The sequence below is a fragment of the Budorcas taxicolor genome, chromosome 7 (assembly GCF_023091745.1).
Source record: "Budorcas taxicolor isolate Tak-1 chromosome 7, Takin1.1, whole genome shotgun sequence".
Lineage (NCBI taxonomy): Eukaryota > Metazoa > Chordata > Mammalia > Artiodactyla > Bovidae > Budorcas > Budorcas taxicolor.
This window is the reverse complement of record NC_068916.1, coordinates 10312622-10335742: the sequence shown is the minus strand read 5'-3', so window position 1 is coordinate 10335742 and position 23121 is coordinate 10312622. Positions and strand designations below refer to the sequence as shown.

The 23121-nt window shown below is 39.6% G+C and overlaps 1 protein-coding gene and 1 pseudogene across 1 annotated transcript; both read left to right on the top strand.

Annotated features, from left to right (window-relative positions):
* Positions 1 to 3928: 3928 nt before the first annotated feature.
* On the top strand, positions 3929 to 4939 carry LOC128050428 (olfactory receptor 7C2-like). The gene has a single exon (XM_052642682.1). The coding sequence runs from the start codon at positions 3986 to 3988 to the stop codon at positions 4937 to 4939; it is 954 nt and encodes a 317-aa protein (XP_052498642.1). The 5' UTR covers positions 3929 to 3985.
* Positions 4940 to 18659: 13720 nt separating this feature from the next.
* Positions 18660 to 19570, top strand: LOC128050423 (olfactory receptor 7A17-like; annotated as a pseudogene).
* Positions 19571 to 23121: the final 3551 nt, after the last annotated feature.

Sequence of the window (23121 nt, the reverse complement as noted above, 5' to 3'; positions counted from 1 at the left end):
CCATTTGCCAGCATGTCTTTGATAACCAAACAGATTTCAACTGAAATGTTGAGGAAATACTCATGGGAAAGGACACTAGAGACAAGACATATGGAGAAAAGAGCATCATGACTAAGGTGTATGGGAAGGAGTATGCATATCTCAAAGCCAACATGCTCCCATGGGTACAAACGTAGCAGAAAAAAGCTCCTTTCTGTTTTAGCTTCCTCACTCATGGGAACCAAATTTCTCCTAGAATAGAGTGACATGGAACAATTAACTTAATGAGAAGTTGTGAGAATTCAACCTCTGAAGCCCCAGAAATGGTAAATATTCCCTTTCTCCTCTCACTACAGCTCCACAGTCCCAGGAAGGAGGAAGTTCAGCGGTGCCCTTTCAGAGAATGTATGCCTGATGTCACCTCCCTGCACTTCTTTGGAGCTGAGTTGACCATCCATCACCCAGGAAAGAAAGGACTGAGGAAACTACAGACCCACCAAGGGTGTTAGAGTGTGTGCCATGGGAAACAGGTACGGAGACAGGCAGAATTCTCAGAGTACTAACATGGGTGGCACAAATAAGGATAACACAATGTTAAGAGTCCATTTGCTAAAACATTCTACACAATTCACATCCTGAGTCTCTTTCAATCTCTTTCAGCTTCCTCCTCTCTTCTGAAACCCAATTCTGAGAACCAATTCTGAGAACATCTCACCATTCTAATAGGAACTGATGTCTTGGCTGCCAAAATGTCTCCAGAGGTTCTTATCCAGCTATCTTAGACATTTTTAAGGAGCTGTTACAGGTTCCTATATTCTCCTCTATCAAAGATGCACCTTTATCCTTTCATCTATCAAATTTCATTCATTTGTTCAAAAAAGAAACATTCCCTTGGGTTCCATATAGCTAACACTTGCAAATCTGTTTATACATCTTCTCACATTAAGTTAGTTAATGATTCTGGCTCTCAGTTTTAAATTTTGTAAAATCGGGATCACGGTACTATCCACTTCATAACATTAAGATGATTAAGTTAAAGGATAGAACGCATTTTTTTATTTGTATTTGTTTATTTGGGGCTGTGTTAGGTCCACTGCTGCAACGGCTTCGCTCTAGTTACAGCATATGTGGGCTACTGTCTAGGCATGGTGCATGGCCCCTCACTGCTGTGACTTCTCTTGTTATGGAGCACAGGCTTTAGGGCACTCAGGCTTCAGTACCTGTGGCTCCAGGGCTCTAGAGCACAGGCTCAGGAATTGTGGCACAGGGGCTTAATTGCTCCTTAGCATGTGAAATCTTCCCCAATCAGTGATTGAACATGTGTCTCCTCCACTGGCAGGCAGATTCTTTACCACAGAGCCACCAGGAAAGCCCAGGAGATAAAGCCTTTTAAGTTCCTAAATTGTCCCTAACACTCTGTGATCATCTATACATATTAATCATTATCACTGCATTACTGTAAACACATATTCATTCTTTTTAAAAAGTAGGCAAAACCAATACAATATTGTAAAGTAATTAACCTCCAATTAAAATAAATAAATTTATATTAAAATATTTTAAGTTAAAAAAGGAAAAAAATTTTTAATAAATTAAAAAAACAAAAAAAAAGTAGTGGAGTTCAGTGTCTGCCTGAGACAGTGGGTGGAATGAGTTAAGGAGGTCAAAAGATACAGATTTCCAGTTGTAAAATAAATCATGGGACTATAATGTACAGCATGGTGACTATAGTTAGTAAGGCTGAATAATATATTTGGAAGTTCCTACGAGACTAGATCTTAGAAGTTCTTATCACAAGAAAAAAATGTCATAATTATGTATGGAAATAGTTGTTAATTATACTTATTATGGTCATCAGTTTGCTGTACATACACATATCAAATCATTATGCCATACACCTGAAACTAATATAATGTTATTTGTTAACTATACCTCAATATGAGGCATCCCCAGTGACTCAGTAGTAAAGAATCCGCCAGCAAAGCAGGAGCCACAGGAGACGGTGGTTTTGATCCCTGGGTTGAGAAGATCCCCTAGGGGAGGAAATGCCAACCAGTTCCATTATTCCTACAGGGATAATCCCATGGACAGAGAAGCCTGGCAGCCTACAGTCCATGGGGTCACAAAGAATCAGACATGACTGAAGTGACTTAGCAGGCACACACCAATTGTGATGATGATAAAAAGAGCTAAGGCTAGGTGCTTGACATTTGGTTATCTTCAATAATTTTTAGCTTATATAATAAATTTATCATTCTCATTTATTGTATGTTTGTGGTTTCCAGTTCCTGTTCCAGATTTCTACTTTTGTTACTACTTGAAATTATTGTAATCTGTTTTTAAGAGATTTAACTGTAATTATGAATGCTATTTTTTTCTCTCACACTCATTTTTTCTGCCAATTTTCATTTTTGAATAATTTGAGATTTACAGAAAAGTTACACAAGTAGTAAGTACAGAGATTTTCATAATGATGATAATGTTTTGAAACTAGATAGAAATGTTTTTTGTAAAACATTACAATTTATCAGCATCTGCAGTTGAATGTCACCTTAACATAGCTATTGGTTTTTACAAATTTGTGGTATATCAACTGCCTTATTAAAATTATATTCAGTGAAAGAGGTTTTCAGCTTTCAAGTCATTATCAGAAACCAATCTATAATCTTCAAACAACAATTTCAGATCTCAAGGGTGTTAGTAAATAGTACTTGTGATTGTAAACTTTCTTTTCTTCTTTAATACTTAAAGGGGCATTCTTTTAATGTTTCTCTCACATATTTCCATGGTAATTTTGAAGGTAAGTTTTGATGTTCTAATTATTGATCTGTTATCCTACAAGCTGAATTAACCAATCAATAAATTTATTTCTTAGAGATTTTCAATTTTTAACGAGGATTTACAAGTAATATTATCTTGCAAAGTGAAGTATTTTCTTCTATATGTGTCCATTTTTCTCTTTCCTAATTTTAGGCATTTCTGTTCTTTCTCTTTCTTTTTATTGCTTTCATTAAGCATCTGATTTTCTCTATTTGACTTTTGTCAAAGAATTAGCATTGGAATTTATTTCTTGGTTGTAAAATTTTTCTTCTTCATTTATTAGCTCTGCTTTAAGCTTAATTTTCTGCTTTAGTTAGTTTTGTTTTGTAAAACTTAACTGCATCTTCAAATTTTAAAATGTTTTTCACTCTTGAGATAGAGTACCTGTGTGACTATTTTTGAAAGAAATAGTAGGATAAAATGAATCTAAAAATCTAGACTTTTGTTGCCACTCAAACGTGATTTCTGCCCACAAGTTAGTGTATCTTGTTATAGGTCATTTCCCCTTGGGTTTGTACAAGTATGTGTCTAATTATAAAAGATCTGTATGCTGATTTAATTTCCCAAGGCCAGAAAAGCAGGTCAACTATCCTCTCATAGCAAGTGTTTGAAATTTTATTTTTCTTTCCACATGATGGAATTTTTCCTTCTTAATCTTCTTTGAAGAGACATAAATTCTAGCAATGAAGACAGTATCCCTCATAGAGCAATAGTAGAAAGAATTTTTGCCTAACATTTATTGCCTTTTTACACTTTCTTTTATGAACCTTTAATATCCTATGCCTTTTTCTAAATTCATGCATTAATCTTTCTATGATTTACACTTAGGACTTTCTAGATTAAATACACTAATTTTTATCAGTCAAATAGATTATTTTTATATCCTAATTCTCTCATAGCATATTCTCATTTATAATTTTTCAACTTATGGTACAATTATTGATCTTTTCTCCCCTTATTTCTACCAGATACTTTTTATTCAGAGAGAGCTACTGAACGTAGGAACAGATTTTCCAAGTAGCAATGGCAACCACAATTTGTTACCAAATAGATCAAATTTTTAGCCCCAAATGAATGACATCTCCCTGGGTTTGGATTAAGGATATTTCTGTCATTCGCAGTAATTATTATCTGGAGTGAATTCTGTGTTTCTTTTCAGCTGATTCTGAACAAACCCAGCAGCCACATGGAAATAAACCAAACAAGAAGCTTTCTCCTCCTGGGATTCACAGAGGATCCAGACCTGCAGCCTCTCTTCTTTGGGCTGTTTCTGTCCTTGTACCTGGTCACATTTGCTGGGAACTTGGCCATCATCCTGGCCATCATCTCAGACCCCCACCTCCACACCCCCATGTACTTCTTTCTCTCCAACCTGTCATTTGCAGACATTGGTTTCACCTCCACCACCATCCCAAAGATGCTATGGAACATCCAGACACAGAGCAAAGTTATTACTTATGAAGGCTGCATCATCCAGATATTTTTTTTCTTTGTATTTGGATGCCTGGACATTTTAATCCTGAGTGTGATGGCCTATGACCGCTTTGTGGCCATCTGTCACCCTCTGCACTATATGGTCATCATTAACCCCTGGGTCTGTGGGATGCTGACTCTGGGCTCCTGGTGCCTCAGTGTCACAAGCTCCCTGCTTGAGACTTTGACTGTCTTGAGGCTGTCCTTCTGCGTGAACATGAAGATCCCACACTTTTTTTGTGATCTTCTTGAAGTCCTGAAGCTCACCTGTTCTGACACCCTCATCAGTAACATAGTGGTGTATTTTGTGGCTATTGTTCTAGGTGTTTTTCCTCTCTTTTGGATCTTCTTTTCTTACTCTCAGATTTTCTCCTCTGTCCTGAGAATTTCATCAGCCAGGGGCAAGTATAAAGCTTTTTCCACTTGTGGATCTCACCTTTTTGTGGTTTCCTTGTTCTATAGCACAGGCCTAGGGGTCTACCTCAGTTCTGCAATCACTTCATCCTCTAGGACAATTCTGGTGGCCTCAGTAATGTACACTGTGGTCACCCCAATGCTGAACCCCTTCATCTACAGTCTGAGGAACAGAGACATGAAGGGGACCCTAGGGAGACTCCTCAGCAGGGCACCATCTCTCAATGATGGGATTGTTGTAGGACTCTTATAAGTAGCAAGGATCAAATCATTGGTAGGCATTTTCACATTCTTGGATATATCTAAACATTAGTTTAATTTTTCTAGTTCTGTAATCACTATATCTTACTGTGCCTTGACTTTAACTATATTTAAAGATGGTGTATTATTTTTCTGGGGCTGTTATGACAAAGTACCATAAATCAGTTGGCTTAAATAACAGAAATTTATTGCCTCACAGTTCTAGAGAGTAAAATTCTGAAATCAAGGGGTAAGCAGGGTCCATTCATCCTGAAGCTGTGATCAAAAACCTGTTCCATACCTAGCTTTGTTTAGATGCTTTCTGTAGTTTTATAGTTTCATACAACTGTGGTCAAAAAAAAAATGCTTGATGTAATTTCTGTTCTCTTAAATTGATTGAGGGTGTTTTGTGACCTTGTATGTGATCTATCCTGGAAATCATTTCATCTGCACTTGAAAAGAATGTGCACTCTACTGGGTTTGGATGTAATTTCCTCTAGATAGAAATTTAGTTCAATTGGCCTATTGTATCATTTAGGCCCACTGATACTTTATTGATTTTCTATCTGGATGATCTTTCCATTGGTAGAACTATGGTGTTAAAATTCTCTGCTATTATTGTATTATTGCTAGTTTCTCCCTTCATGTCTGTTAGTATTTGCTTTAAATATATAGGTGCTCCTGTATTAGGAATATGTATGCTAACAACTGTAATATCCTCATCTTGTAACGATCCTGTCATCATTATAGAATGCCCTTCTTTGTCTTTTGTTATAGCCTTGTTTTAAACTCTATTTTGTCTTACATGAGTACAGCTACTCCTGCATTCTTGTTGTTTGCATTTCCATTAACTATCATTTCCATCCCCTCACTTGCAGTTTGTTTGTGTCTTTAGCCCTGAAGTGAGTTTTTGCAGGCAGCTTACTGAAGGACTTTCTTTTCCAACCAGCCACCCTATGTTTTTTTTTTATTGGAAATTTAGTTCATTGGTAAGTAAATATTGATAGCTGTGTACTTATTGCTATTTTATTCCTTGATTTTCAGTTGTTTTCATAGTTCTCTGTTCATTTCTTCTTTTTGTTTCTCCTGTTGTGACTTGATGAGTTTATTTAATGGTATACATGGTTTCCTCCCTTTTTTTAATTTTTGTTTATCTCCTATAGGTTTTCGGATTTGTGTTTACCATGAGTTCATATTTCTTCACTCATAATTATATCTACTTGAAAAAACTGATAGTCATTTAAGTTCAAACATATTTTAAATGTTTACATTTTTATGCTCCTATACCCCACATGTTGTGTTTTTATGTCCTATTTTACATATTCATGCTTATCTCTTTAGTATCTATTATAGTCATCAGATCAGTTCAGTTCAGTCACGCAGTTGTGTCGAACTCTTTGTGACCCCATGAATCACAGCACGCCATGCCTCCCTGTCCATCACCAACTCCCGGAGTACACCCAAACTCATGCTGATCAAGTTGGTGATACTCTCCAGCCATCTCATCCTCTGTTGTCCCCTTCTCCTCCTGCCCCCAATCCCTCCCAGCATCAGGGTCTTTCCCAATGAGTCAACTCTTCACATGAGGTGGCCAAAGTATTGGAGTTTCAGCCTCAGCATCAGTCCTTCCAATGAACACCCAGGACTGATCTCCTTTAGGGTGGACTGGTTGGATCTCCCTGCAGTCCAAGGGACTCTCTAGAGTCTTCTCCAACACCACAGTTCAAAAGAATCAGTTCTTTGGTGCTCAGCTTTCTTCACAGTCCAAATCTCACGTTCATACATGACCACTGGAAAAAACCATAGCCTTGACTACATGGACCTTTTTTGACAAAGTAATATCTCTGCTTTTCAATATGCTATCTAGGTTGGCCATAACTTTCCTTCCAAGGAGTTAGCGTCTTTTAATTTCATGGCTGCAGTCACCATCTGCTGTGATTTTGGAGCCCCCCAAAATAAAGTCTGACACTGTTTCCCCATCTATTTCCCATGAAGTGATGGGACCAGATGCCATGATCTTAGTTTTCTGAATGTTGGGCTTTAAGCCAAATTTTTCACTCTCCTCTTTCACTTTCATCAAGAGGCTTTTTAGTTCCTCTTCACTTCCTGCCATAAGGGTGGTGTCATCTGCATATCTGAGGTTATTGATATTTCTTCTGGCAATCTTAATTCCAGCTTGTGCTTCTTCCAGCCCAGCGTTTCTCATCATGTGCTCTAAGCAGGGTGACAATATACAGCCTTGACATAGCATTTTTCCTATTTGGAACCAGTCTGTTGTTCCATGTCCAGTTTTAACTGTTGCTTCCTGACCAGCATATAGGTTTCTCAAGAGGCAGGTCAGGTGGTCTGGTGTTCCCATCTCTTTCAGAATTTTCCACAGTTTATTGTGATCCACACAGTCAAATTGGCATAGTCAATTAAGGAGAAAGAGATGTTTTTCTGGAACTCTCTTGCTTTTTCAATGATCCAGCGGATGTTGGCAATTTGATCTCTGGTTCCTTTGCCTTTTCTAAAACCAGCTTGAACATCTGGAAGTTCACAGTTCACATAATGCTGAAGCCTGGATTGGAGAATTTTAAGCATAACTTTACTAGCGTGTGAGATGAATGCAATTGTGCAGTAGTTTGAGCATTCTTTGCTATTGCCTTTCTTTGGGATTGGAATGAAAACTGACCTTTTCCAGTCTTGTGACCACTGCTGAGTTTTCCAAATTTGCTGGTATATTGAGTGCAGCACTTTCACAGCATCATCTTTCAGGATTTGAAATAGCTCAACTGGAATTCCATCACCTCCACTAGCTTTGTTCGTAGTGATGCTTTCTAAGGCCCACTTGACTTCACATTCCAGAATGTCTGGCTCTAGGTGAGTGATCACATCATCATGATTATCTGGGTTGTGAAGATCTTTTTTGTATAGTTCTTCTGTATATTCTTGCCACCTCTTTTTAATATTTTCTGCCTCTGTTAGTTCTATACCATTTATGTCCTTTATCGAGCCCATCTTTTCATGAAATGTTCTCTTGGTAACTCTAATTTTCTTGAAGAGATCTCTAGTCTTTCCCATTCTGTTGTTTTCTTCTATTTCTTTGCATTGATCGCTGAAGAAGGCTTTCTTATCTCTCCTGGCTATTCTTTGGAACTCTGCATTCAAATGGGAATATCTTTCCTTTTCTCCTTTGCTTTTCGCTTCTCTTCTTTTCCCAGCTATTTGTAAGGCCTCTTCAGACAGCTGTTTTGTTTTTTTGCATTTTTTTTCCATGGGGATGGTCTTGATCCCTGTCTCCTGTACAATGCCATCATAGTTACTTTTATATACCTTCGTCTTTTAATCTATGTGTTAATTATTTAAGTAATCTTTAATCTTTACTATATATTTGCCTTTCCTAGTGGACTTTTCCCTTTCCTATAGATATTTCTTTTATACTTAGAGAAGACTACAACTTTTCTTTTAGGATAGGTTTCCTATTGATGAAATATTTCCATTTTTGCTTGTCTGAGAACTTCTTTGTCTCTGCTTCTATTCTAAATGATGATCTTCCGGGGTAGGAGATCCTAGGTTGCAGGATTTTCCCTTTCAGTACTTTGAATGTATCAGGTCACTCTTTTCTGGCCTGCAAAGTTTCTACAGATAAATCAGTTGATATGTGGATTCCCTTATATATCCAGAGATCTCATATGTTGCACTTTTTTTTATTTCTTTTTGTTTGCTATTATGATTATATAATCTCCATATTCTATCTTCCAAATCACTTATGCATTCTTCTGTATCATTGAATATGCCCTTCATTTCTTCTAGAGTGCTTTTTATTTTAGATATTGTATTATCTATTTTTTATTGGGTCTTCTTTATACTTTTGTTGTGTTTAATCACTCAGTCATGTCCAACTCTTTTTGACCCCATGGACTGCAGCATGCTGGGCTTCCCTGTCCTTCACTATCTTCTGGAGTTTGCTCAAGCTCATGTTCATTGAGTTGATGATGCCATCCAATCATTTCATCCTCTGATGCTCCTTTTTCTTCCTGCCCTAAATCTTTCCCAGCATTAGGGTTTTTTCCAATAAATCAGCTCTTTGCATCAAGTGGCCAAAGTATTGGAGCTTCAGCTTTAGTATCTGCCCTTCCATTGACTATTTAGGGTTGATTTCCTTTAGGTTTGACCGGTTTTATCTCCTTCTTGTCCAGGGGACTCTCAAGATTCTTCTCCAGCACCACAGTTCAAAATCATCAGTTCTTTGGTGCTCAGCCTTTTTCACAGTCCCACTCCCACATCTGTACATGACTACTGGAAAAACCATAGCTTTGACTACACAGAGCTTTATATCTTTGGGTCTATGCTAAGTCACTTCAGTTATGTCTGACTCTTTGAGACCCTACAGACTGTAGTTCACCAGGTTCCTCTTCCATGGCATTCTCCAGACAAGAACACTGTAGTGGGTTGCCATTTCCTCCTCTAGGGGATCTTCCCAGGGATTGAACCCACATCTCTTATGTCTTCTGCATTGGCTGGTGGGTTCTTTGCCACTAGTACCACCTAGGGACTTTTAGTTCCTTATTAAATTGATCTGTGTTTAGGTTAATTCTTTTCCCTAATTCATGTTTATTATCAATATATTTTTATTACAAATGTTTTGAATTCTTTGGTATATTATTTATTTCGGTTTCACTTACATTTCTTTTAATTTATACAGAGGCTTTCTCTTGCTCTTTCAAATAAGAATGCTGCTATTTAGTAGCTGCAGTCACATGTGACTCTGTGCGACCCTATGGACTGTAGCCCACAAGGCTCCTCTTTCTATGGAATTCTCCAGGCAAGAGTACTGGAACGAGTTTCCATTCCCTTCTCCGGGGGACCTTTCCAACCCAAGGACCGAACTCAGATCTCCTGCATTGCAGGCAGATTCTTTACCACTGACCCACCAGGGAAGCGGAAAAGGCAATGGCACCCCATTCAAGTACTCTTGCCTGGAAAATCCCATGGACGGAGGAGCCTAGTGGGCTGCAGTCCATGAGGTCACTAAGAGTCGGACACGACTGAGTGACTTTGTTGGGAGCCAGCACGGGAGATCCCACCCATGACAAGGTCATGAGAAGGAGACCTGACAAGCAAGGCTTCAGGACTCTAGGGACTCCCTTGGCCAATCCCATCCATGACAAGGTCATGTGGAAGAGACCTGAGGAGCAAGGCAGATCAGGACCTGAGGGACCACCTGGACCTGTTAGAACATCTACCCCAAAACCAGAATCTGTCTGTCTTAATATTTTATGCCTTTCACCAACTCTTTTGACATTAACAGGGGGCTATCCCCAACCACCTTTCTCTAGAAAAAATCAACTTAGGGCTCTAGTTGATAAATCTCCTAGGCATGAAAAGAGTATTTCAATTCAAATCCCCTGTTAGCATTCTAGCTTACTTGGCAGGTTTATCCAGACTCTTGCAAGATTGTTGAGCCAATGCTTGCTGCAAAATTCCCAAATCCCTTATCCATTGTGTTCCTGGGAGTGCATATAGTTAGTATGTAGAAAAACAAGTAGTAGCCTTAGCATTAGCAACATTATACTTTGAGTTAATAAGTTCTTTCTTTGCTGTAACCCACTGAATCTTTGCTCCATAAAAATGTAATTCTGTACTTTAAGGGTGAGACAGGCTAAGGAATTTAACAAAAAACATTTCAAGGGAAAGTAAGTGTTCTGGTTGACCGACCTTTATCAAAAAGGGGTCATAAAATGTCAACAGGCCTCTGGGCCAGAAGATAATGTACAAAAAATAAGACCCTTGTTTATGAAATGGAATGCAGGAAGAAACCTGGGATCAATAAGAATTAATACAGTTGGAATGTTGAGCTGACTCTTCATAACTCTGCATTTTTCACTTTGCTCAATGTACAACTCAGGGTATAAAAGTTCCCTCTGAAAATAAAGTGACAGGCCTTGCTCACTGAAGATTGGTCTCCCCGTGTCATTCTTCTTTCTCTCTCTCTCTTTCTCTTTCCTTTTCAGGTTGATCCCCTGGAATACAGAGACTCTCTGAGTTCACTTTCCTGCCTGGGCTTCTAAGACCCTCTCAAGAAGGTGCTCTGTGCCTTTGCCACATCGAGAGGGCGCCTGAGGCCTTCGTGAACAGAGCAAGTCCTGTGTAGGAGCTTTATTGGCTTTCTGTGTAAACCAAGGAATATCAACCTCTTCCTCTCCTCTACTTTCTACTTTCTTAACTGCAACATTCTCTCTCTCTCTCTCTCTCTCTCTCTCTCTCTCTCTCTCTCTCTCTCTCTCTCACCAATTCCATCTCTCCTGAGGGTACCCCTGGATCCTGCTGGGGCTGGACCCCGGTACGACTTCACTTTCACTTTTCACTTTCATTCATTGGAGAAGGAAATGGCAACCCACTCCAGTGTTCTTGCCTGGAGAATTCCAGGGATGGGAGAGCCTGGTGGGCTGCTATCTATGGGGCCGCACAGAGCCGGATACGACTGAAGCGAGTTAGCAGCAGCAGCAGCAGCACCAGGGAAGCCCTCACGAGAATAGGTCCTACTTATTTTCATTTTACTTAATTTTTCTCTCTGTCTGTATTGAATTTCACTGAAACAGTTACCTATTGTAATCTTAAAGGGCTTTTCTTACTTAGCAGTGTCTCTATGTAGATTGCTTATGTCCAATATCTTTGGAGGGATGGCTGGATTTGACATGGATGACAGTAATATCTTTCCATAGGGTGTGCTGGCTGCTATGCCTTGGTGATGGGAGGGCTAGAGCCTGGTGTAGAATGTGACATGGGTCTTTCTCTCTGCTTAGTGGCCATCACCACCCTGTTAGTGTCATGTTGCTCCCAAGGTGATGGAGCAGAAGGCCTGTTCATCAGGCTAGAGCTGGCTCTGTTCTCTTTAAGGGTATGTTTTCCTTCTTCACACACTTGGGCCTTTGTCTCAATAAAGGGGAATGATGGAACAATACGTGTTTATGTGCTTATGGAGGTCCAATACTCTGCCTGTGTAGGCATCTTCTGATCCTCTCAAATGCAAGCCACAGTCACATCCTCTGCGTCAGCCACCCCAGATCTGTGCTAGGCTGTGCGTGGAGCAGTTGGGGCCAGAGCATTCACACAGCTTGGGTTGGGGTACACAGTGAAGTAGTCATGGGAATTCACAACCAATATTATCAAATAACTTTAAATGGAGCATAATCTATAAAATTTTGAATCATTGTTTATATGCCAGAAGCTAATATATTGTAAGTCAACTAGACTTCAAAAAAAAAAAAAAATATGCTTGGGGCTGGTGCATGGGGATGACCCACAGAGATGTTATGGGGAGGAAGGTGGGAGGGGGGTTCATGTTTGGGAACACATGTAAGAATTAAAGATTTTAAAATTAAAAAAAATTAAAAAAATTTTTAAAAAGACATAAAAAATAAATAAATAAATAAAATTAAAAAATTAAAAAAAAAATTTTAACATGCATATAAAAATACAGTGAAATAATTTGTCACCATAATTATCTGATTGGTAATGGTATGATGAACGATTTTGTCTTTTCTTAATACTTTAAAAATTCTATTAAAGGATGTTTACTTTTTGCTATCAGAAATAACAATACAGGGACTTCCCTGGTGATTCAGTGGTTGAGAATCAGCCTTCCAATACAGGGGACACAGATTCAGTCCCTAATCTGAAAGCTGAGATCCCATGCACCACAACTAGAGAGCTACACATCACAACTACTGAGCCCATGTGTTCTAGAGCCTATGCTCTGCAACAAGGGAAATCTCTGCACACTGCAGCTACAGAAAAGCCTGTGTGCCCCCAGGAAGACCCAGCACAGACAAAAAGGTGGGGGGGAGTAATTCTACATGTCATGAATTAAATGAAACTAACAAAACATAAGGCATTACAAAAAATGAATTGAGAAACTTAAAAATTCGGTTTCTAAAAAAATTATTGAATAATTGTCTTTATTACATTTATTAATACATTCATGGCTACAGTAACCTATTACCACAATAGGGATTGAAATAAAAAATATTTTGCTCTTACAATTGAAGATCAGAAGGCAAATATCTCAGTGAGCTAAAGTCAACATGCCTGCATGGTCTCTGAGGAGAATCGGATTCATTTCCTTTTCTAGTTTCTAGTGGCCACAAGAATTTCTTGACTCATAGGCCTCTCTCCAGCCTCAAAGACAGCTGCTGTTGCTAAGTCACTTCAGTCATGTCCGACTCTGTCCGACCCCATAGGTGGCAGCCCACGAAGCTCCCCTATCCCTGGGATTCTCCAGGCAAAAACACTGGAGTGGGTTGCCATTTCCTTCTCCAATGCATGAAAGTGAAAAGTGAAAGTGAAGTCACTCGGTCATGTCTGACTCTTAGCAACCCCATGGACTTAAGCCTACCAGGCTCCTCCATCCATGGCAATTGCCAGGCAAGTGTACTGGAGTGGGTTGCCATTGCCTTCTCCGCAAAGATAGCAATGTACATTTTCAAATCTTTCTCTGATTTCAACCTTTCTGTCTTCCTCTTCTACAGTCAGAGGTTCATTGTGATTCCATTAGTCTCTTCCAGATAATCATAGTCGGTCTTCTTATCTTAAAGTCACTGATTAGCAACCATCTTCCATCTGCTACCTTAATCCCTTCTTGCTATGTAAAATAATATAATCAAAAGTTCTGGGGATTAGGATGTAGTCATCATTTGGAGGCCATTACTCTGATTATCAAAAGTAATTTTCATAGCCCTATTATTTGCTGTCACTTAAGGACCAAGCTGGTTTTAGAAAAGGCATAAGAACCAGAGATCAAATTGCCAATATCTGCTGGATCTTGGAAAAAGCAAGAGAGTTCCAGAAAAACATCCATTTCTGCTTTATTGACTATGCCAAAGCCTTTGACTGTGTGGATCACAATAAACTGTGGAAAATTCTGAAAGAGATGGGACCACCAGACCACCTGACCTGCCTCTTTTTTTTTTTTTTTTTTGTATTTTATTTTATTTATTTTTTTTAATTTTTATTTTTACTTTATTTTACTTTACAATACTGTATTGGTTTTGCCACACATTGACATAAATCTGCCACAGGTGTACATGCGTTCCCAAACATGAACCCCCCTCCCACCTCCCTCCCCATAACATCTCTCTGGGTCATCACCGTGCACCAGCCCCAAACATCCTGCATCCTGCATCGAACATAGACTGGCGATTCGTTTCTTACATGATAGTATACATGTTTCAGTGCCATTCTCCCAAATCATCCCACCCTCTCCCTCTCCCTCTCCCTCTGAGTCCAAAAGTCCGCTGTACACAGCTGTGTCTTTTTTCCTGTCTTGCATACAGGGTCATCATTGCCATCTTTCTAAATTCCATATATATGTGTTAGTATACTGTATTGGTGTTTTTCTTTCTGGCTTACTTCACTCTGTATAATCGGCTCCAGTTTCATCCATCTTATCAGAACTGAATCAAATGTATTCTTTTTAATGGCTGAGTAATACTCCATTGTGTATGTACCACAGCTTTCTTATCCATTCATCGGCTGATGACCTGCCTCTTGAGAAACCTATATGCAGGTCAGGAAGCAACAGTTAGAACTGGACATGGAACAACAGATTGGTTCCAAATAGGAAAATGAGTATGTCAAGAGGATAAGATGGTTGGATGGCATCACCAACTCAATGAACATGAGTCTGAGTAAACTCCAGGAGTTGGTGATGGACAGGGAGGCCTGATGTGCTGCAGTCCATGGTGTCACAAAGAGTTGGACATGACTGAGCAAGTAACACTTACTTACTTACCTATTTACTTAAGGACCATAAGGGGTTTCTCAGGTGGCTCACTGGAAAAGAATCCACCTGCAATGCAGGAGATAAGAGATGTGGGTGCCATTTCTGGGCAAAAAGATGCCCTTGAGAAGGAAATGGCAATCCACTTCAGTATTCCTGCCTGGAGAATCCCATGGACAGAGGAGCCTGGCAGTCTACAGTCCATAGGGTCCCAAAAGAGTCATACATGACTTAGCAACTAAACAACAATAAAGGACGGTAAATAAAAGAAACACAGAATTTATTATAGCCTCTTAATGATGAAAACCATTTTTTTCAAATTAAATGCCAAGACAATTTCTGGTGCTAAGGAACCTACAACTACCTAGTCCAGACTCTAACACAGGACCACAGCCTTGCTAGTCAAAGAATAATCCACAGACCAAGACATGCATGTATTATCAACATTACCCAGAACCTTGTTGAAAATTCAAAACCTCAGGACAACCAGGACCTGTTGAATCAGCGTCTGATTTAGTACTAGAATCCTAGGGGATTCTTATGTACAATGTATAGAAGTGTTGGCCTAGAATAGGCTTTCTCATCTTCTCACTATTGGCATTTGTGGCATGATAATTATTTGTATTTGGTGCTATCCTGTACATTGTAGATGTTTGGGTGAAAGTGAAAGTGTTAGTTGCTCAGTCATGCCTGACTCTTTGCAGTCTCATGGACTATTAATCAACCAGGCTCCTCTGTCCATGGGATTTCCCAGGTAAGAATACGGAAGTAGGTTGCCATTTCCTTCTACAGGGAATCTTCCCAACCCAAGGATAGAACTTCCATCTCCTTCTTGGCAGGTGGATTTATTACCACTAAGCCACCTGGGAAAGCCCCCCTCCCCACAATGGTGTTCTAGCAAGAGAACACAGTTTTCTCCCTTATTGAAGAAGAAATAGTAATTTCCTGGATATATCAGGTGCTGTATTTTCATAGCATGGCAGTTATGTTATGGCTCTTGAGACTCAAAGGCTCTAGTCAAAACAAATTCCTCAGGCTTAGATTTGGAAGAAATATTGAGGGTTGTAAAAACTTTCAATGTTAGAATTTTGGGAAATAGGAGAGTTAGTGGAGTAGTAACAAGAAGTGGATATACCTCAGGTCTAACCTGGTCTCTTGGGAACAGCGAATCAGCAGGGGGGAAAAAATATATCCATTCTGTCCAAACAAGTTCCCCTGAGGAAATGATGTAGTCAACATTCAAGCAATAATGGAAAATCTGATAAAGAGGTATAATGAGCAGATACAGAACATATGCAGAGCTATAAATAGCTCCACTACTGCAAGATCTAAGCATGTTAAACCTTGAGCTGCAGCAGGGATGCTTTTTGCATTTGGATTCCTAAGTCTGGCTCAGGGACCAATGGATCACTCCTTCCTTCTTTCTTGTGAGGAGACAGAGCTTCGGCCTCCACCATCAACTATCCAGGGAGAAATTTTAAACTTCCACACAGAGACCTTCCAATCTGCCTTTCCATCCAGGTGTGTCCAAGAGCCCCATAGACACTGGAGGAGAAAGCTGGAGAGAATGAAACCCAAGACTTACCTGAGGTCACCTGAGAACACAAACAGCTGACCCAGAGCTGAGAAAACTCCATGTTTGTTTTCCTGTTTGACTTATTAATTTATTAAATATTTTTAAATGACAAATATCCATTGGATTCAGCAATTCAAGGATTGCTGTTGACAGCTAAGTAATGAGAAAGAAAATCTAGTTGGATGAGACTCAGGAAAAAGTGGGGAGCCTAGTGGTATCATTAAAATTTGAACATTTCCAAGAAGTTTAGTTGCAGTTTAGGGGAGTAGGAAAATAAACTATTTGGTCAGGAGAAGTTTGCAGTGACGTGATTATTTTTTCTGAAATTTTTAAGATGGGATGTATTTGAGCTTGTTCTGTATTCATTAGGAAGATCCAGATCAATAGAAGTATCTACTATCTGAAAATGAAACTTCTTGAGACACATATATCACTGAATCTTCTTTCATACTGAGTATTCATTAGGGAAAAATGTATTTAAAATACAAACAGACATATGATAAACAGTTTATCTTTGCAATTATTTCATTACCTGAAAGGCTTAATTTATTTGGGGTTTTTATTAGCCATTTGATATCTCTATTGCAAATTGTCTATGCATGTTTTGCTTTACCTACTGGTGTCTGGGTGTTTTTATTCTTTTTTGTTTTGCCGTATCATTTTCTTTATAATTTATTTCATCTCCAGCTCAGAAAGGAAAGGCCAGGAATTGCACTACAGCATGTGGAAGACCAGGAGAATGAGATGTATTTTTAATATTTTGTCAATTCTTCTTGCTGAAAATAGAGAAATATGTAGATTTTTTCTCCCTATTTTTCCCCTCCCCTACACAAGTGTGTCAGCCACCATTTCCATGGCACTATTTCACCCAAACTGCTCTTAGCTATAACTAGTTCAATGAATATATATATTCACGGCCTGGCGGAGTAGGGTCATGGAGGGGAGAACAGTTTGCATTCTTCTAAACAAAGAATTACAGTTTGTTGTTTTGTTTTTTTTTTTAAGAAAAAAAAAAGAAGCTTCCTATTAATACTTTCCATTTAAGTCTTGTATGTATGTAGTGTATAATGTATTTGTTGCATTATGTGAGAGTTTAAAAACTGTGAGTGATCAAAGTTATCATTTGGTCACACAGAAAGTTCTTCAACATCTTTAGAAATAAGAAACCACCTTTTATATAAATTGGCATCTTATTTCACATTTTCACCTAGTACTACAATCGCCTTTTGTGACTAGATCAATTTTTTAAATAACATTTTCTGCCCTCTTGTGGAATGTGTGCTTCTGCACACAAATATTTCTATCTTTTTCATAAGGATGGTTGAATCTATTTATGCTTTAAAAAAAAAAGAAAAGTGAAAGTCACTCAGTCGTTTTTGACTCTTTGCAGCCCCATGGACTGTAGCCCACAAGATTCCTCCTCTGTTCATGGGATTTCCTGGGCAAGAATACTTGATCAGGTTGCCATATCCTATCCTACTCCAGGGGACCTACCTTCTTGACTGAGGGACCAAACCTGCATCTCCTGAATGGCAGGTGAATTATCACTGTACCACCTGGGAAGCCCATTACTAGTGAACAAAGCATGAAGTCCCTGTCCATTTAGATCTAACATTTAAGTGAAGAACGATTACAGTAAAATAAATTCATGTATGACCAAGTGTCCTCAGATATAAATTAAATGAAGGAAAGGTAGTTTTTTGTGGTATGTAGGACTTTATAGAGCATATTGTGGGGAGGTCTTTGCATGTGAGAAGAGAATCTGAAACAGGAGTAGTGTGGACCCACTGGATTTGTCAAAAGGAGATCAAAACTGAAAGGCCAAAAATAACAAAGAAAGACGCCACATAAGAAAAGTGAGAAAAGGACCTGTCTTACTCACTCATAAAAACTGAGTCAGTGGTCTGATGTGGACACAGTAATGAAGAAAGTGGAGGGGAAAAGTGCAGTCAGTGTGTGGTCCCTTGAGTCTGAACACACTGTTGCCTGTTCTCTCTGCAACTTACCTCTTTTGTTTAACACTTTTTTTACATTCCTCTTCCATCAGCAAAAACTGATCTTCTTCAAAAACAATTCTTCCATTTAATGCAATGGATTTAAAAATTTTCAGATTGTGTCCCAGAGCACAACATGCTTTTTACATGTGATCCAAGATATGTACACAGGCAAGCAAGAAATTCGCATGCATGTACATTGCATGCACATTTGAACACACACATACAGACATATCTGAACAAAAAGAACAACAACAAAAAAAAAAACCCTTACTATGTATGATGCACTCTGATATTTTCTTTTGTGTTTTATTTATTCTATTCTATCTTGTTCTTACAAACCATATAGTTGAGAAACTGATCATGTTACTTTTTGTCTCCTGGCAGTCACCTCTTCTACATGGAACCAGGGAATGCTACACGAATTTCAGAATTTTTTCTTCTGGGAATTTCAAAGGAACCAGAATGGCAGCCTCTCTTATTTTGGACATTTCCTCTCCATGTATCTGATCACTGTATTTGGAAACCTGCTCATCATCCTAGCTGTCAGCCCAGCCTCCACACCCACACCCTCATGTACTTCTTCCCCTCCAACCTGTCCTTTGTAGACATCTGTGTCACTTTCACCACCATTCCAAATATGCTGTAGAACATCCAGAACCAGAGCAAAGTTATAGCCTATGAAGGCTGCATCAACCAGATGTATTTTTTCATGCTCTTTGCAGGGTTGGACACCTTTCTCCTCACAGTGATGGCCTATGACTGCTTTATGGACATCTGTCACCCCCCTGAACTACACAGTCATCATGAACCCTCAGCTCTGTGGACTGCTGGTCCTGGTGTCCTGGATGGTGAGTGTCCTGAATTTCTTGCTGTTAAGCTTACTGATGTTGTGGCTGTCGTTGTGTAGAATCCTGGAGATCCCCCGTTTTTTTGTTTTTTGTGTTTTTTTTTGTGAACTCAATCAGGTGGTCCGACTTGCCTGTTCTGATGTGTATCTCAATGACATAGTGATGTATTTTGCAGCTGCCATTTTGGATGGTGTTTCCCTCACTGGTATCCTGCACTCTTACTCTAAGATAGTTTCTGCCATACATGGAATCTCATCAGCTCAGGGGCAGTATAAAGCATTTTCCACCTGTGCATCTCACCTCTCAGTGGCCTCCTTATTTTATTGTACAGCCTTAGGACCATACCTTAGCTCTGCTGCTACAAACAGCTCACACTCCAGTACAATTGTACACTGTAGTTACATCCATAGTGAATCCCTTCATCTACAGCCTGAGGAACAAAGACATAACAGGGCTCTGAAAAGAAGCATTGGGATGACTGCTATAAAAGGGGTAATTGTCCTTGGGCCCAAAAAGTGCCCATGACTGTAGGGTTCAAAGCCTTAGAGCCAAATTCTTTGATCAGATTGTTGAAGAGTAGGACTTAACTCCTTCTATTTATTTTTTAGAATTTCCATTTATCTGAACTCAACTCTTTCACACAGTTAAAGTGTGCTCATCCACCCTTTCCTGGTGGCTCAGATGGCAAAAATCTGCCTACAATGCAGGAGACCCAGGTTTGATCCCTGGATCAGGAAGTTCCCCTGGAAAAGGGAATGGCAACCCACTTCAGTATTCTTGCCTGGAGAATCCCATGGACAGAGGAGCCTGGCAGGCTACAGTCCATGGGGTCACAGAGTTGGACATGACTGAGTGACTGAACAAAGGGGAAACAAGTTCACAAATTCTCTTTATCCAGGGGGTAAATCTAAAAGAGACTTCATGGTTGGGGGAGGGGGAGTGTCACTGGATACAAGTCTAGTAGCTGTGTTACATAGCTGCTGGCAAAATATTTATTTGAAATAATTGTCTTTATTTGCCATAATTGAAGTGCATGCCTCAGAAATCGAAAGCTAAGTTTCTAGCACTCACATTACAAACATGTGTTTTATAATTGCTCTCCTGGTTTTATTCAATTATTCACCTTGGTGTCAAAATGCTTATCACAGTCACTGACCAAAAAATTGATTATCAAATACGTGTCTTCCAGCTGAAATCTACATGGAAAGACAAATTGGAATAAGTTGAGCTGATATGATCTTAGCATCAAGATGACCCATGAGGAAGCAAAATGTCAAGTCACACATTTAGTGACTATGCACGATGTTTCTTTTTCATGCTATACATCTATTTATTAAAGCCTTATACAGTGGAAGTGAGAAATACATTTAAGGGACTAGATCTGATAGAATCCCTGATGAACTATGGATGTAGGTTCGTGACATTGTACAGGAGACAGGGATCAAGACCATCCCCATGGAAAAGAAATGCAAAAAAGCAAAATGGCTGTCTGAGGAGGCCATTAAAAATAGCTGTGAAAAGAAGAGAAGTGAAAAGCAAAGGAGAAAAGGAAAGATATTCCCATCTGAATGCAGAGTTCCAAAGAATAGTGAGGAGAGGTAAGAAAGCCTTCCTCAGTGATCAATGCAAAGAAATAGAGGAAAACAACAGAATGGGAAAGACTAGCGATCTCTTTAGGAAAATTAGAGATACCAAGGGAAACTTTCATGCAAAGATGGGCTCGATAAAGGACATAAATGGTATGGACTAACAGAAGCAGAGATATTAAGAAGAGGTGGCAAGAATACACAGAAGAACTGTACAAAAAAGATCTTCACAACCAAGATAATCAGACATCCTGGAATGTGAAGTCAAGTGGGCCTTAGAAAGCATAACTACGAACAAAGCCAGTGGAGGTGATGGAATTCCAGTTGAGCTATTTCAAATCCTAAATGATCATGGTGTGAAAGTGCTGCACTCAATATGCCAGCAAATTTGGAAAACTCAGCAGTGGCCACAAGACTGGAAAAGATAAGTTCATTCCAATCCCAAAGAAAGGCAATGCCAAAGAATGCTCAAACTACCACACAATTGCACTCATCTCACATGCTAGTAAAGTCATGCTCAAAATTCTCCAAGCCAGGCTTCAGCAATACATGAACCGTGAACTTCCAGATGTTCAAGCTGGTTTTAGAAAAGGCAGAGGAACCAGAGATCAAATTGCCAACATCTGCTGGATCATGGAAAAAGCAAGAAAGTTCCAGAAAAACATCTATTTCTGCTTTATTGACTATGCCAAAGCCTTTGACTGTGTGGATCACAATACACTGGAAAATTCTGAAAGAGATGGGAATACCAGACCACCTGACCTGCCTCTTGAGAAACCTGTATGCAGGTCAGGAAGCAACAGTTAGAAGTGGACATGGAACAGACTGATTCCAAATAGGAAAAGGAGTATGTCAAGACTGTATATTGTCACCCTGCTTATTTAACTTATATGCAGGATACATCATGAGAAACACTAGGCTGGAAGAAGCACAAGCTGGAATCAAGATTGCCGGGAGAAATATTAATAACCTCAGATATGCAGATGACACCACCCTTATGGCAGAAAGTGAAGAACTAAAGAACCTCTTGATGAAAATGAAAGAGAAGAGTGAAGAAGTTGGCTTAAAGTTCAACATTCAGAAAACTAAGATCATGGCATCTGGTCCCATCACTTCATGGGAAAGAGATGGGGAAACAATGGAAACAGTGTCAGACTTTAAGGGGCTCCAAAATCACAGCAGATGGTGATTGCACCCATGATATTAAAAGACGCTTACTCCTTGGATGGAAAGTTATGACCAACCTAGATAGCATATTAAAAAGCAGAGACATTACCTTGCCAGCAGAGGTCCATCTAGTCAAGGCTATGGTTTTTCCAGTGGTCATGTATGGATGTGAGACTTGGACTGTGAAGAAAGCTGAGCACTGAAGAATTGATTCTTTTCAACTGTGGTGTTGGAGAAGACTCTTGAGAGTCCCTTGAACTGCAAGGAGATCCAACCAGTCCATCCTAAAAGAGATCAGTCTTGGGTGTTTATTGGAAGTACTGATGCTGAGGCTGAAACTCCAATACTTTGGTCACCTCATGCAAAGAGTTGATTCATTGGAAAAGACCCTGATACTGGGAGGGATTGGGGGCAGGAGAAGGAAACAACAGAGGATGAGATGGCTGAATGGCATTACCGACTCGATGGACGTGAGTTTGGGTGAACTCTGGGAGTTGGTGATGGACAGGGAGGCCTGGCATGCTGCAATTCTTGGGGTCGCAAAGAGTTGGACACAACTGAGCGGCTGAACTGAACTGAACTGATAAGATGTCTCCCCATACATGAGAGATTTTATTAATTGAGGTGAAGAGTTGGTTACTGTATTTTACATTTTGTCACTTTGTTTTTGTCCTGTTTGTGCTTGAAAACTTCTAATGCTACCTACTAACATGACTCTTTCTGTCGTTTTATGAAATATCTCCTCTTTCTTGATGTGTGATAAGTACACAAAGATGGTGAGTGAACAACATCAATTCATCCATTTCCCATGTCTTTCAAACTCAGGAGTTGCCAGGGTCCAGCCCTGGTGGATCCAGGGAATTCGAAGCGGGGACAGAGTCAGCGCCTGGGAAAGGACTATTTAATTAGAAATATAAAAAGATTAGGAAGGAATAGTGTAGTAGGAAAATTAGTGGAGAATAGATGCTGAATAACTTGGTTTACATGGAAAGCTAATAGTTTCAAGACAAGAAACTTGCACCACCCACGTAGGCCACCGGTGCCTGCTTGAATAGTGGAGGGTGCCCGGCCTTGGGCTCCCTCTCGCATGGGTCTTAGAAGCCAGGGCAAGTAAGTAGACATGGCAAGCCTCCACGTTCCTGATGGGAATTCAGCCAGAAAAAAAGGAGAAAAGAGCACACGGGGGAAACCAGTCTTTCCAGTGACTGGCCCATCCTTTATTGTCTGGGAAAGCTTTTTATACTTTTGGTTGTACATA

Coding starts and splice junctions, on each gene's coding strand:
- LOC128050428 (XM_052642682.1), top strand. CDS start 3,986: ATGGAAATAAACCAAACAAGAAGCTTTCTCCTCCTGGGATTCACAGAG.